Raw genomic sequence first — 12,320 nt, 5'->3', positions numbered from 1 at the left:
TAATTCCCAATGAGATTAAGATTTCCTACAAAAAGCTAGATGGAAGCTGCAGTGGGAAATGATTAAAATTTGTGAAATTTCTAGCTTAAAGCCTGGCATACAGCAAGCATGCCCTACATGTTATTTCTCTTCCTCTTGACCATGCTAAACTGTGTTCTATTTTAAATAAATTAGAAGCAGAAGAGGGCAATTTGGGGGTCAGTGACTTAATTCTAAAGGTAAAGAGGAATTATATGTGCAAATGCAAAATACACAACTCAGTAATTTTATAATCAAGTTATCAGTAGAAAATATACGGGCTTAGGAAACATCCAGGCTTGGCTGACCTAGATTTGAACGTCTGTCACATATTTACAAATTTTGTTGATCAGGGTAGATTAATTTACCCAAGGTTTTTGTTTGGGTAGATTTTTGCTTAGTTGCAGTTTATATCTATATAGACATCTTGATGATGCTGTCAATATCACGGAGGAGTCGTTGGACAAATGCTCCCCAAGGGGTCCAGTCTGACTCCATTCTGTTGGTTGGTGCTACTGAGGTGTACCAGAATCCTGGTATAACTGTAGAAATGCAAGATGAGATGGACAGACTGCAAGCAAGTATGCAGAACACAAAACAGGTGCACCAAAGTGAAGGTCAGGTTAGAAAGCTTAGCTCCAAACCACGGAGACCGACTTGAAACACAACTATTCCACTTTTGTAAACAAGTGTTGTGTCTCAGGTTCTCTATTAGAATTTCCCGACTTGGTGATATATTTTGGTCAACCAGAAGAGTAGTACACCCCTCACTAGTCATGTGAGTGATTTGGCAAACATTTCCCGAGGTTGCTGTCACTGAAAGTGGTGTCACCCTCAATGTGAAAAGAGAGATCGATTTTCAGAATTACAGTGCCTTAAATGAAGTTATAACAGGAGTGGTCTGTGTAGCAGGGAAAGCAGTATTCCATCCAAATGGTAAGGTTGTCAACAGTCACATTTCATGAAAGAAGAATGAAATATGCATCGTATTTTCACATCTAGAGAAATTGTGCATCAAGAAGACTCACGACTGGGTGGATGTTTATGGCGGCAAAGGTCCAGGCTGCATGGTGGGAGGTGGATGGGCGAGGGGCACCGGAGGAGCAGTAGCTTTGCCTAAGCGTGATCTCGAAGATAGGAGGCGCCTTCAGTACTGGTGAGGATGACAATGAGCTGATAGACAATCTGAAGGAGGCTCAGTATATCCGCTCTGAGCTGGTGGTGCAGGCTTTCCAAGCTATTGACCATGCAGACTATTACCTCAAAGAATTTAGAGAATGCATATGGCCCACGTGGAAGCACAGCAACATCCACCTCTCTGCTCCATGCATCTCTTTGGAGCTGATGGAGGCCCTCGACCTGCAGCCTGGCCTCTCCTTCTTGAATCTGGGCAGCGGCACTGGGTACCTCAGCTCCATGGTGGGGCTCATCCTCGGTGAGTCTGGCTCGGTCTCACGTGCAGGAGGGAGAGCCTGCTGGCAGTTTGTCCCTAGTGGGGGCCGAGTTGTAACTGCCCTTGGCCTGCCCAGCCATCATGGTATCCACACAGGGGTTGGAGGGTGATGATATTAATGGAGAAATTGCCGTGATGAACAGAAGAGTCCCTCTGGAGCCTTCCTGTTGCCCCCACCTGTACCTCCAGCATCTGACCAGCACAGCTTCCTCTTGGACAGCAGAGGACCTAGAGATTGTATAAATCTGGACCTTTTGGTGATTTCTCGATTAATATAATCACTCAGCGTGCCTGTCATTGTCTCTAAACTGGAATAATTAACTTTAAAGTCCCTGGCAGTTAAAGTTTTTCCAAGCAGTTTTTGTTTTTTGTTGTTTTAAAACTAAAGGAGTTAATACTTGTAAGTTATTTTCAAATGTATTCCAGGGGTAGGAAAGATTTCACAAGTTATGGTATTTGAAGCCATTTAGCTTGTTTGCTCAAACAAATAAGTTGTGAGATTATACATGGAAGCTGACCATTTTAATACTGAAACATCATTATCTGATTACTGAAGATTTTAAAGATTCCTACCTCATGTTAAATGCGGTAGTAGGGGACAGGTGTCTGTTTTCACTCAAGAGTCGGGTGAACAGTTCTGTGAGAGGAAGGCCAGGAGCTGCTCTGTGCTTTAGGAAAGGGCACTGCGGAGGAAGTGGGCTGGTGCCCCTGGGTGGAGGAAGACATGGCTGGCCCGAGGCTGCTAGGGTCTTGGTACGCGTGGATGTTGGAACTGACAAGGTTTGCTAAATATCTTAAGTTTTTGGCTTAGGTATCTTAACATTGTTATCAAGTCAGTGTAAGATTCTGTATATTGGTGATTTCAAGTGATAACAGCTTAAAAGTCAAGTGTAATCATTAGCAGTACATTACAACATTGTTTCTCTGTGGTTATTACAGGCACTTTAGAAAATCTTAGTAGTCACAGTTGCTTTTGTGGGTATGGAATGAAATTTTTGGTTGCTTTATAAGTTCATGTACTTCAGAATTTGGTAAAGTTTTGAGATTCTGATCATCTGACTTTGGGCTATAAAATATAAATTTGGGCTATATCCTCAGATTATTAAATGTGTAGTTTTTTGTTTTCTTGTGTTTTTTTAGGCTAAATGCTTTTTGAACTTGTCTTGGATTGAGACTGCTTTGCAAAGAGAGCTCAGGTTTTTCATCATTCTGGAATTAGTGAATTGTAATTCCCGCTGTTGGAGCTGAAAATTGGAGGAGCTAAGGATAAGGTGGTATTTGGGGGGAGGGGGAGGGTTATCAACCTGATTAGATTGGAAATGCTATTAAAAATGAAATGCTTAGGAAAGGATGACTTAAAGTCATCTTCAACCGACCTGGTACATTTGACATTGTCTAGAAGTCATAAAGAAACAGCTCATGACGGATGTTGTTACTTGTCTTTTCTGAGCCCCCACTTTCTCTTTTCTGGGGGTTTTGCTGGATGACAGGGAGGAGAGTTGTGAAGGAAGGAAAGCTGTGTTTTTGGTCGTAATGGACACTGTGTGCCGCTTTGATGTATTTGAAGGCGGTAACTTGAGAGTCTGATTTCACGGGTAGTCTCAGATCTGCAGGGAGGAGGACACAGGCCCTGGACCGTTTTCACTCCGTGTGTCGTAGGCCTCCCTCTGGGGTTTATTCAGCTTCGTGCTGCTCACTGCGAGGTGAAGACTTTGCTGGTCTCCCAGGGCCTGCAGTCTTTCATGTGACTTAGGTGGCTTGTGGTCCTTATTTTCTCTGCCCTGCTGCCTCTGTGCCACTCTGCTGCGCTTACGTTGCGACTCCTTGCCCTGCTGAGGGTGCTCCTTTCTCGAGGTTCCAGTTGGCAGGATGGCAGGGGGCAGGGGGAGATACAGCAGTTGTGAGCTTAACCTGACGTTGTTGTGTGACGTGGGAGCTGCTGTGCCTGGGGGGCCTTGTGGGACCAGCTTCAGGGTTGTGTCCTTGGTACCACCATTCTGACCCGTCCCGTACTTCCTCCTCTTTCAATCATCTTTTTACTGGAGTGGGTCAGGAGATATGTGTCGTTACTTTGTTTGGTGTGAAGTTTCTTGTCCTCAGTAAGAGTCTAACAGAGCTGAGGGGCTAATGAGAATATGATGAGGGGGAAGTAAATGCATGTTTTCTTGATCTCTGGCAAGTGACCAAGAGAGCAGTGGGATTGGACAGGAAGTAATGTGGATGTGGTGTCATAAACAGTGGAAATGTGACTTCTCAAGTAGGCTGTGTTTTGATGATAGGCGGTTTTAGCAGCCACTCTGTGTGGGAGGTGTTGAGAAAGGAGAGCGGGTGAGTCGTCTGGTAGAGGCAGGGAAGCCTGCACCTGGGGGAGCTGCTGCACTGGGAAGGGGCCAGGTGAACAGTGGAAGCAGAGAAGTGTGTGCAGTGCACAGATGGCTGCATTTACCAGTATTTCTGTTGGATGTAGGGTTGAGTGTTACACTGTGGCTTTATAGGTATGTTTTCTAAATAAAAGCCCTACATGCCGTGTTCATTTTCTCATGCAGATTTTTTAAAAATCAAGGTATAACTTATCCATAGTAACTTGACAAAGTTGCATGAAGCATGTATGAATGTAGTATGAAGTGTGAAGCTTGGTGACTTTTTACATCCTCCTCCATGTAAGCACCACCCAGAACAAGATGCAGAGTAGAATCTGTGCCCCAGAGATTCCCATGGCCACCCCTCCAATAGTAGGACCCCACCCCCTCCAGGGGGAAGTATACTCACCTCCATCACACAAATAAGTGTTGCCTGTTTTGACCTTCATACAAATGGATTCTTAAAACCCAGAGATTCAATGAAGCTGTTTCGTGTCAGTAGTTCTCACTGAGATTTAACCCAGAGGCATTTGTATGTGGAGGAAGCACTTTTATTATTAAGTGGGCTCCTAACTTTTCTCATAACTTTAGTTCCAGTTATTGATAAATTTCTTTCTTTTCTTTCATTCTTTCATTTATTTGGCTGTGCTGGGTGTTAGTTGCGGCATATGGGATCTAGTTTCCTGAATAGGGATGGAACCTGGCCCCTTGCATTGGGAGTGTGGAGTCTTAGCCCCTGAACCACCAGGGAAGTCCCTGATAAATTTATTTTGATTAAAAAATATTTCATTGTGACTTTGGAATTACAGTTTTATTTTGATGATGATTAAAACTATTTTGTGAGAATTAAATACCACATCTGAGTGTTTGCAGAGACCTTTGTTGGAAAAAAGACCTGTGTCCACTTTCTTTTGCAAAGACACGTTTCTTCTTTAATTCATTGTGTTGTTCAGTTGCTAAGTTGTGTCCGACTCTGTGTGACCCCGTGGACTGCAGCACGCCAGGCTTCCATGTCCTTCACTATCTCCCAGAGTTTGCTCAAACTCGTGTCCATTGAGTTGGTGATGCCATCGAACCATCTCATCCTCTGTTGTCCCCTTCTCCTCCAGCCTTCAGTCTTTCCCAGCATCAGGGTCTTTTCCATTGAGTTGGCTCTTTGCATCAGGTGGCCACAGTATTAGAGTTTTAGCTTCAGCATCAGTCATTCTAGTGAATATTCAGGGTTGATTTCCTTTAGGATTCACTGGTTTAGTGGCACTTGTAACTCTTGGTTTCAGACCTTGGCCGTTTTACCTTTTCAGATGATTCTTTAAAAGTTTGAGGACAGGACGGTCAAGGCTCTAGGAAGCTGTGAGTTGGTAGTGCCATATAAGGAGTATTGATGATGTGGTGAGCAGAGGCTAGTCTGCATATTTAAAGAATGGATTGGGTGATTTTGGCCCAATAAATGTGAATTTCTGTAATTATACATGTCCAGTTAAATGTGTTGCAGTCAATGAAATAGAAATAAAGAGTAGGGGTTCTTGTCCTGTTTCTATATGTTTTCTTATTCTGAAACGTTTTAGGCCCTTTTGGAGTGAATCACGGGGTAGAACTCCATTCAGATGTGACAGAGTATGCGAAGCAGAAGCTGGACTTCTTCATCAGGACAAGCGACAGCTTTGACAAGTAAGACCAAAACTGTCCATGGGTCTGGGTGTCAGTTATAACTTAAACTTTGGATTAAGTGGAAAGAAATCAGTTCACTACTGTTCATGTTCTGGCAGTTGTGATTAAAGTGTGGCAGGTGACTAAGTGATACGTGTGTATGTTCTAGTTATTTTAAAAATATTTTATGTTTTTAAGGACCTTAAGTTTTTTTTTTAATTATGACACCTAAATAAAGGTAATTTATCACCAGTGTAAGAGAAGGAAATAGAATGTTCATTTTTTCTTAATGTTCATGTTTCCAATAGAGACAGCATTTTATCATGTACTTGTTTCTGAAATGGAATTGTTGCAGTTGTCTTTAAATGTACTGCGCAACTAGCTCTTGCCATTTTAAAACAAGGCATTTAAGTTCTTATTTTAGGGATTAAAATTTTTAGAAAAACCAAGTATATTTTTTTCTCTTTTTACTCTGTTAGTAGATCTTGAATAAGATATAAAAGCAAGATAGGATAGTAGAAGATAATGAAGATGAAAGATAATAAGATAATCATAACAGCAAAGATAGTGATATGCCTGGAGCTTGGGTGACTTAAGCTTGGATTGTGTTTATGATACTGAGTTTCATAATATTTTCTTTGGAATTTCTAGAGTTCTGTTTATTACTCACGTAGTTCTTTCAGAAGTCTGATATCCCAGCTTCTGACTCTTAATTTTATTATGTCGCTGTGGGATTGTACAGTGAAAACATAACCTATGTTTAATGTAGATTTACTATATAGACTTGTTATGACATGATATACTTAGTTGTGGAAAACATCTTTTGCTTTCAGGTTTGACTTCTGTGAACCATCCTTTGTTACTGGCAATTGCCTGGAGATTTCTCCAGATTGTTCTCAGTATGACCGGGTGTACTGCGGGGCAGGCGTGCAGAAGGAACACGAGGAGTACATGAAGAGCCTCCTCAAGGTCGGGGGCATCCTGGTCATGCCGCTGGAAGAGAAGGTCAGGTCCTCTTGTAACCGGTGGTTTTGTGCACTCAGCTGTTTGCTGAGGTCTGTTCTGGGGAGTTGACAGGCATTTTTCCTTGTAACTCTTGTTACAAATCCCTTCCTCTCGCAGATGAGTAAACAGGCTAGAGAGACTGCCAAGGTGGGGCGGGTCCAGTCGCCTAGATTCTGATTTGATTTATTTTGGAAGAGAAAGGACACCTGAATACTTGCCAGCGGTTACAGAGTCCTTCCTTGTTTAAGATCTTGGCTGTTCTTTCTTTCTGATGCCAGCAGTGTGACTGGCCCTGATCCATTGTTTTGTTAAGGGCCGTAGAATGATACCTCCTCGTTCTCTCATTTCTCTTCATTTAGTAGCCAGAATACACAGGGGGAGAGAAACACCCTCGTTAGTTGTTTGTTTACCCTGAGGTATACTTTATAAAAGGAAGTGCAGGATAAATCTGATTCTTATTAACCTTTGTCAGTTTTTCTCAATAATTGGTTTTCTGGCATCTGCCAAAGATAGTGACCAGTGAGATTTTGCTTGATTTTTTTAGCAAAATGAATTCATGCAAAATTGTGACCCTTATCAGAGTTCAGACTGTCTCACTTTGGCCATGGCTGCCTCTCCACATTGGCTCTTGGGCTCTGCAGCCTCAAGAATCTTTGATAGTCTTGTTAATTTCTGGTAAGAAGACGTTCCAGACTTTGTGTACTTTTTTTTTTTTTAACCACAAACTTGGAATTAACTCTTTCTGAAAATGAATAATCCCTCTTCGTTTTCAGTTTGGTGGGAATTGGTGTTTAGACACCACAGTTGGGATCTTGAAGGCGCTCGTGGATCCGTGTTCGTTTTTCTGATGGACCACTAATGCTTGGGAGTCACCCGCCACCCACCGCCCCAGCACACACACATTTTTTTTTTTTTTTTGCTTTGATGTTTTGGAGAGAAAAGACACCATGAATTCATATCAATACTTCCAAATCAAGATCAGGGCCAGGGTTTTTTTTCCTCACATTTTAGTGTTATATCAGTAGCACTTTTTTCTCAAACCGAAAGTCCTGATCCCCAACCACCCGGCTTACTGTTTATCTGCAATGTATGGTGTCATCAGCAGCAATCTTGATTTCTGAAACTAGAGCAGGATTTTTCTTGTTTTGTCAGGGAGTGGCTTGGGGACCCCACCGTATTGTCCTTATATTCCACTAGAGATGTTAAATTACTGTGTTTTAAGTTACTGGGAATTACACCTCTGTGTGAAGTTATGGCGCCAGCCCCAAAGAACTGCTCGTTTGTTTTCTTTTCTTTCAGTTTTGAGAGGTTGCCATTTTGGGGATCACAACTTTGTAAAATAGTTATATAAGATTCCAAAGTCTAAGCGAGCAATACTCAGAATTTTATTCTGTGTATGTCCCCTCTTTTCTGCTCCCTTCACCTGTAGGTGACTTGTTTTTTGTTTGTTTTGGTTTATCTTTCCTTAAAAAAGTAGAAGCTAAAAAAATTTTCAGTGAGGGTACACACTTTTACACTCCACCCACCCGTTCATACATATGAGAGTTGATAATTTTAAGTTTTATACATCATTTATTTTTTAAAAACGTGATGTTCCTTATAGCTAGAAAGTCTTTTTAATCTCTGTTTTGTTTATTAAAATTTTTGTTGGTGTATAAGAATGTGGCTGTTTCAGATAGAGATGTATAAGGCTTTGGCTGTTTTGGATAGGGGTGTGTAAGGCTGTTGCTATTTCCGATAGGGGTGTATAAGGCTGTGGCTGTTTTGGATAGGGGTGTGTAAGGCTGTTGCTATTTTGGATGGGGGTGTATAAGGCTGTGGCTGTTTAGAATAGGGGTGTGTAAGGCTGTGGCTGCTTCGGATAGGGGTGTGTAAGGCTGTGGCTGTTTCGGATAGGCATTTGAATTCTTTCTAGCCTTTCACTGTTAGAAACAGTGCTGCTGTGAAGAGCCTGCACAGACATTACCTTGGTTTTGTCTGAATTTGTGACCTCCTGCAGGAGCGCCTGACCAGAGGCTGTTTAACCTTGGCCATTTCAGAGGCAGGTCGCCAGGAGCCGGTTCTTATTGCTGTTTTAGTAGTTTGCAGGATAGGGCCAGACGTCCCTGTGTTTGCTTTTCTTTCTCAGAGTATTGTTTTAAATACGTATTTACTTATACAGATGAGTTTAGAAGTCTGTGTTGTCTTGCAGAAATACATTGTGTTAACATCTAGATGAATGAGGGATTGAAGGCATCTTTTCAGTATTCATGCAGCTGAATACTTCAACGTGAAATAGGGATTTATAGTTTTGTTTACAGGTTTACACATAGTTTACTGATTATATTCAAATATTTCACGTCCATTATAACTAGACGTTCTCCTTTTAAAAATTTTTTGAAAAAAGATTTTGCTGGTATAAAGGAATGTGGTAAGTTGTTGATGTTTGTCTGGTATGTGGGTACTTAGTTCTTTTAATTCTGAGATCCAGGACACAGAGTCTTAGTTTTTAGAGGATTTGCTAGCTTAGATATTTTTAGATGAGAGCGCAATCATTGTGGCTTGTCAAAGCTGACCAGAAATCCTACTGTGAGCTGTTCAGGCCCTTCAGAACCTGGCACAGTCATGGAGCACATGCGTGGCCGTGTTGTCCAGTCGCGTTCTCGTGGTGCTCCTTGTACTGTGGTTCACAGGAACCATCTGGCTGACCTACACTGCAGCATGTCAGCCAGACAGCCCTGTGTCCCATGGGGGCTGCATCCCTGGAAGCACTTTAGACACATCGATGTGCCCCTCCGAGAGTGAGGCCAGGTACCCACATCCAGGGTGGCCCACTCACCTGTGAGGAAGCAGCGCTGATTTGTGATGGTAGCTGCTGTTCGGTGGGCGCAAGATGGTCTCTTCTTATACTCCCATCCCCACGAACAACAGCCAGGACTCAGTCTAGGTTGAAGGTTTCAGGTGGTTGTGTCTTGAATGACTTTTACTTTAGGATCACCCTGGTCTCCCCACGTTTCCCCTACAACAGTGACTTCTTTGGAGAGTCTATAAGAAGCTTGTCTTATCAGATTCCCCACATTCCTTCTCTCATTGTTTCCTTAACTTCTGTACTAGGAACTGGAGCACTTTTGCAAGAATATCGCTGAGTTAGGTGTCGTTCTGGTCACGTCACATCAGAGGCCTGTGTTGTCGGGTGTTTTCATCTTTAGTGTCTGTGATTTTTAGATTGTATATAGGAGTGATTATATTTAAATATAAACTGAAAGTGAAAGTGAAGTGAAGTCGCTCATTCGTGTCCGACTCTTTGCGACCCCGTAGCCTGTAGCCTACCAGGCTCCTCTGTCCATGGGATTTTCCAGGCAATAGTACTGGAGTGGGTTGCCATTTCCTTCTCCAAGGGATCTTCCCAACCCAGGGCTCGAACCCGGGTCTCCTGCATTGTAGACAGACGCTTTACCGTCTGAGCCACCAGGGAAGTCCAGATATAAACTACCAGTAGTCAAATCTTTTGAATATTCTCATTTTAACCTCTGGGACAGCTGACTAAGATAACGCGCACTGGCCCTTCTGCTTGGGAAACCAAGAAGATTCTGGCTGTCTCCTTTGCTCCGCTGATCCAGCCCTGCCAGTCCGAGTCTGGGAAGTCGAGGCTCGTCCAGTTACGTGAGTGCAGAGATTCTTCCTTACCTTTTAAATCTTTTTACTCTTTCCAGAATTTGAGAGAAACAAAATTCATCAGGAACCTTTTAATATTAAAGACCATTTTTCCACTCACTGAAGCCTTAAAGTTTTACAGGTGGTTTTTTAAAAATCACTTGAAATCACTGAAAAATTATAATCGGTTTTTAGCTTATTTTGAGTTATTTTAGGTCATTTGTGCTTAATATTCAAGGGTGAGAAGACGCTCTCTAGAAAGAGAAGAAATAGAAGAGAAGCATGAGCTGAGGCAGGTGACTCAGCTAGAGGACCTGATGTGTGCAGTCAGGTTGTGGGAGGCACTGGCTGGGCAGGTGCTTAGACCTGAGTTCATCATGTAGGTTGTGGAGCCTGTCCCGTATTTTAAATAAAAGATGTGGCACCTCTGGACTCCCTGGTGGTCAGGGGAAGATGACTTTATTGAGTGCTTGCTTCCCTGAAAATGCCTTCAGAACAAGTAGGCAGATGTGACCTGCAGTGGGGAGGGCACTGCTGTCCAGAGCCTCTGCAGAGTTTTGGAAGGTGAGGGCTCAGTCCGGACCTGAGACCAGTGTCTTGGTCATGCTTGGACAGGATCATGATGGGGTGGAGGGCACCAGAGATGCAGCGTTTAAGGCCAGGGCTTCAAAGCAAATGTGGCCCAGTGAACGGCTATGATGCTATTTAGGGTTCCTGAAGTGAACATTCCAGTTATTTGTAACTGTATCTCCTAGGCTAGAGGTTCCTAGACTAGTAGAGTCACGTTGATGATGGTCAGCTTTTGGATGGATCAGATTGTGGGCAGGAGCCAGTCAGGAGACCCTTGGGATTTTCCAGGCAGGAGATAAAGACCAAAGCTAAGATGCTGGGCTTCAGAGTGTCAGGGACTCAGGAGGCATGCAGGGCCTTTCTGAGGAAGGATATGGGAGTCAGAGCTGGCTGGCATGTTGTGAAGGTGGGTGTGTGGGAGGCTCTGACCCCAGTCAGGCCTGGATTGGAACCCAGGGAGCCTCTGGCTGCTCTGTGTTACCTGAGGCCATGGGATGGATGTCAAACCAGTCATCAACAGGCATAAGCAGAGGGGAACCTCTTTAGGGAACATGCCAGGCTGGGTGGAAGAGGAAGAGGCAGCAGGAGAGGCTGGGGCCAGGGGGAAGAGGTGGCTTCCACCAGTGGCATGTTGGGGTGAGCTGGAGGCCAGAGCTGGCCGTCGGGAGGTCTGAAAAGGCATCCTTGGGGGTCACAGCAGGAGGAACGCCGAGTGGCATTGGAGCAGGAGCTGTGGTGGGGTGTCTAGGAGCAGGTGAGTGCCAGGGCCCCTCCCGTGTGCTGACAAAGGAGCCTGGGGTCCCTGTGGGGCCGCGAGTGCAGAGCCAGTTCTGTGAGGGCCTCTGTGGTTTGGGTAAGAGACACTGCAGGCAACTGGAGCCCTCTCTATAGTGTGGGTTATTATTTTTTGGAGAAGTTAGGTTCGGGGGGTAGAAAGTGAAGCTCATTTTCAGTTTAATGTATTTAAAACATAATCGCTAGTAATTCTTCTCCCCTTAGAAAAACCCTTATACTGCCATGTAATTTAATTACCAGATTTTATTTTTCCTTGATGTGCTTTGGGAATTTTGTTCCTAAAAATGTTTTGGAACTGCTTGTTCTCTACTTTAATAAAAAAGGAACAAATACTTAAATTTCTGAAATACTGTGAAAATACTAAAATAGATAAAAGAATGCTGGAGCCCGTGGTCTCTGTATTTCTGCTAGATGAGAGAATGCATCAGTGAACACAGCAAATAGAGAAATGAAGCCAGATGCCAAAGGACCAAACCCTATAACCCTGGTTCTGATTCTTCCACTGATTGATTATCCGAGCAGTGCTGCTTCCTTTTCTTATCTGATTTAAGGGCCAGTTTATTTGAAAATATGTTGTGAAAAATACCATATGAATGCAAATTAAAGCACAGATAACATTTGTCTCCAGCCGTCTCCTGGTCTTGTCATGTGTTTGTAAATATGCCAGTGAATGAAAATGAGGTTATAATTTTCTCAGCTGTCTAGACCTTGTGATCACGAAGGTGAGGCTGAGTCTTGTTCTTTGCACGCAGCACCGCTGGCGGTTCGCAGCCTCCAGGACCTGGCACGCATCGCCATCCGGGGCACCATTAAGAAGGTCATTCACCAGGAAGCAGTGA

At 43.5% G+C, this 12,320-nt stretch overlaps 1 protein-coding gene across 1 annotated transcript in view; it reads left to right on the top strand.

Moving 5' to 3' along the window:
• PCMTD2 (protein-L-isoaspartate (D-aspartate) O-methyltransferase domain containing 2) overlaps positions 1-12,320 on the top strand; it is a 17,612-nt gene that overhangs the window by 2,556 nt on the left and 2,736 nt on the right. The window contains exons 2-6 of the mRNA XM_010836640.1: positions 1,157-1,453; positions 5,397-5,499; positions 6,312-6,483; positions 10,002-10,125; positions 12,234-12,318. Coding sequence (XP_010834942.1) covers positions 1,157-1,453; positions 5,397-5,499; positions 6,312-6,483; positions 10,002-10,125; positions 12,234-12,318 — 781 coding nt within the window. The remainder of the gene's footprint in view (positions 1-1,156; positions 1,454-5,396; positions 5,500-6,311; positions 6,484-10,001; positions 10,126-12,233; positions 12,319-12,320) is intronic.

Source organism: Bison bison, unplaced genomic scaffold (genome assembly GCF_000754665.1).
Source record: "Bison bison bison isolate TAMUID 2011002044 unplaced genomic scaffold, Bison_UMD1.0 scf7180017864063, whole genome shotgun sequence".
NCBI lineage: Eukaryota > Metazoa > Chordata > Mammalia > Artiodactyla > Bovidae > Bison > Bison bison.
Note: the sequence above shows the minus strand (reverse complement) of the source record. Positions and strands in the feature narration are given on the sequence as shown.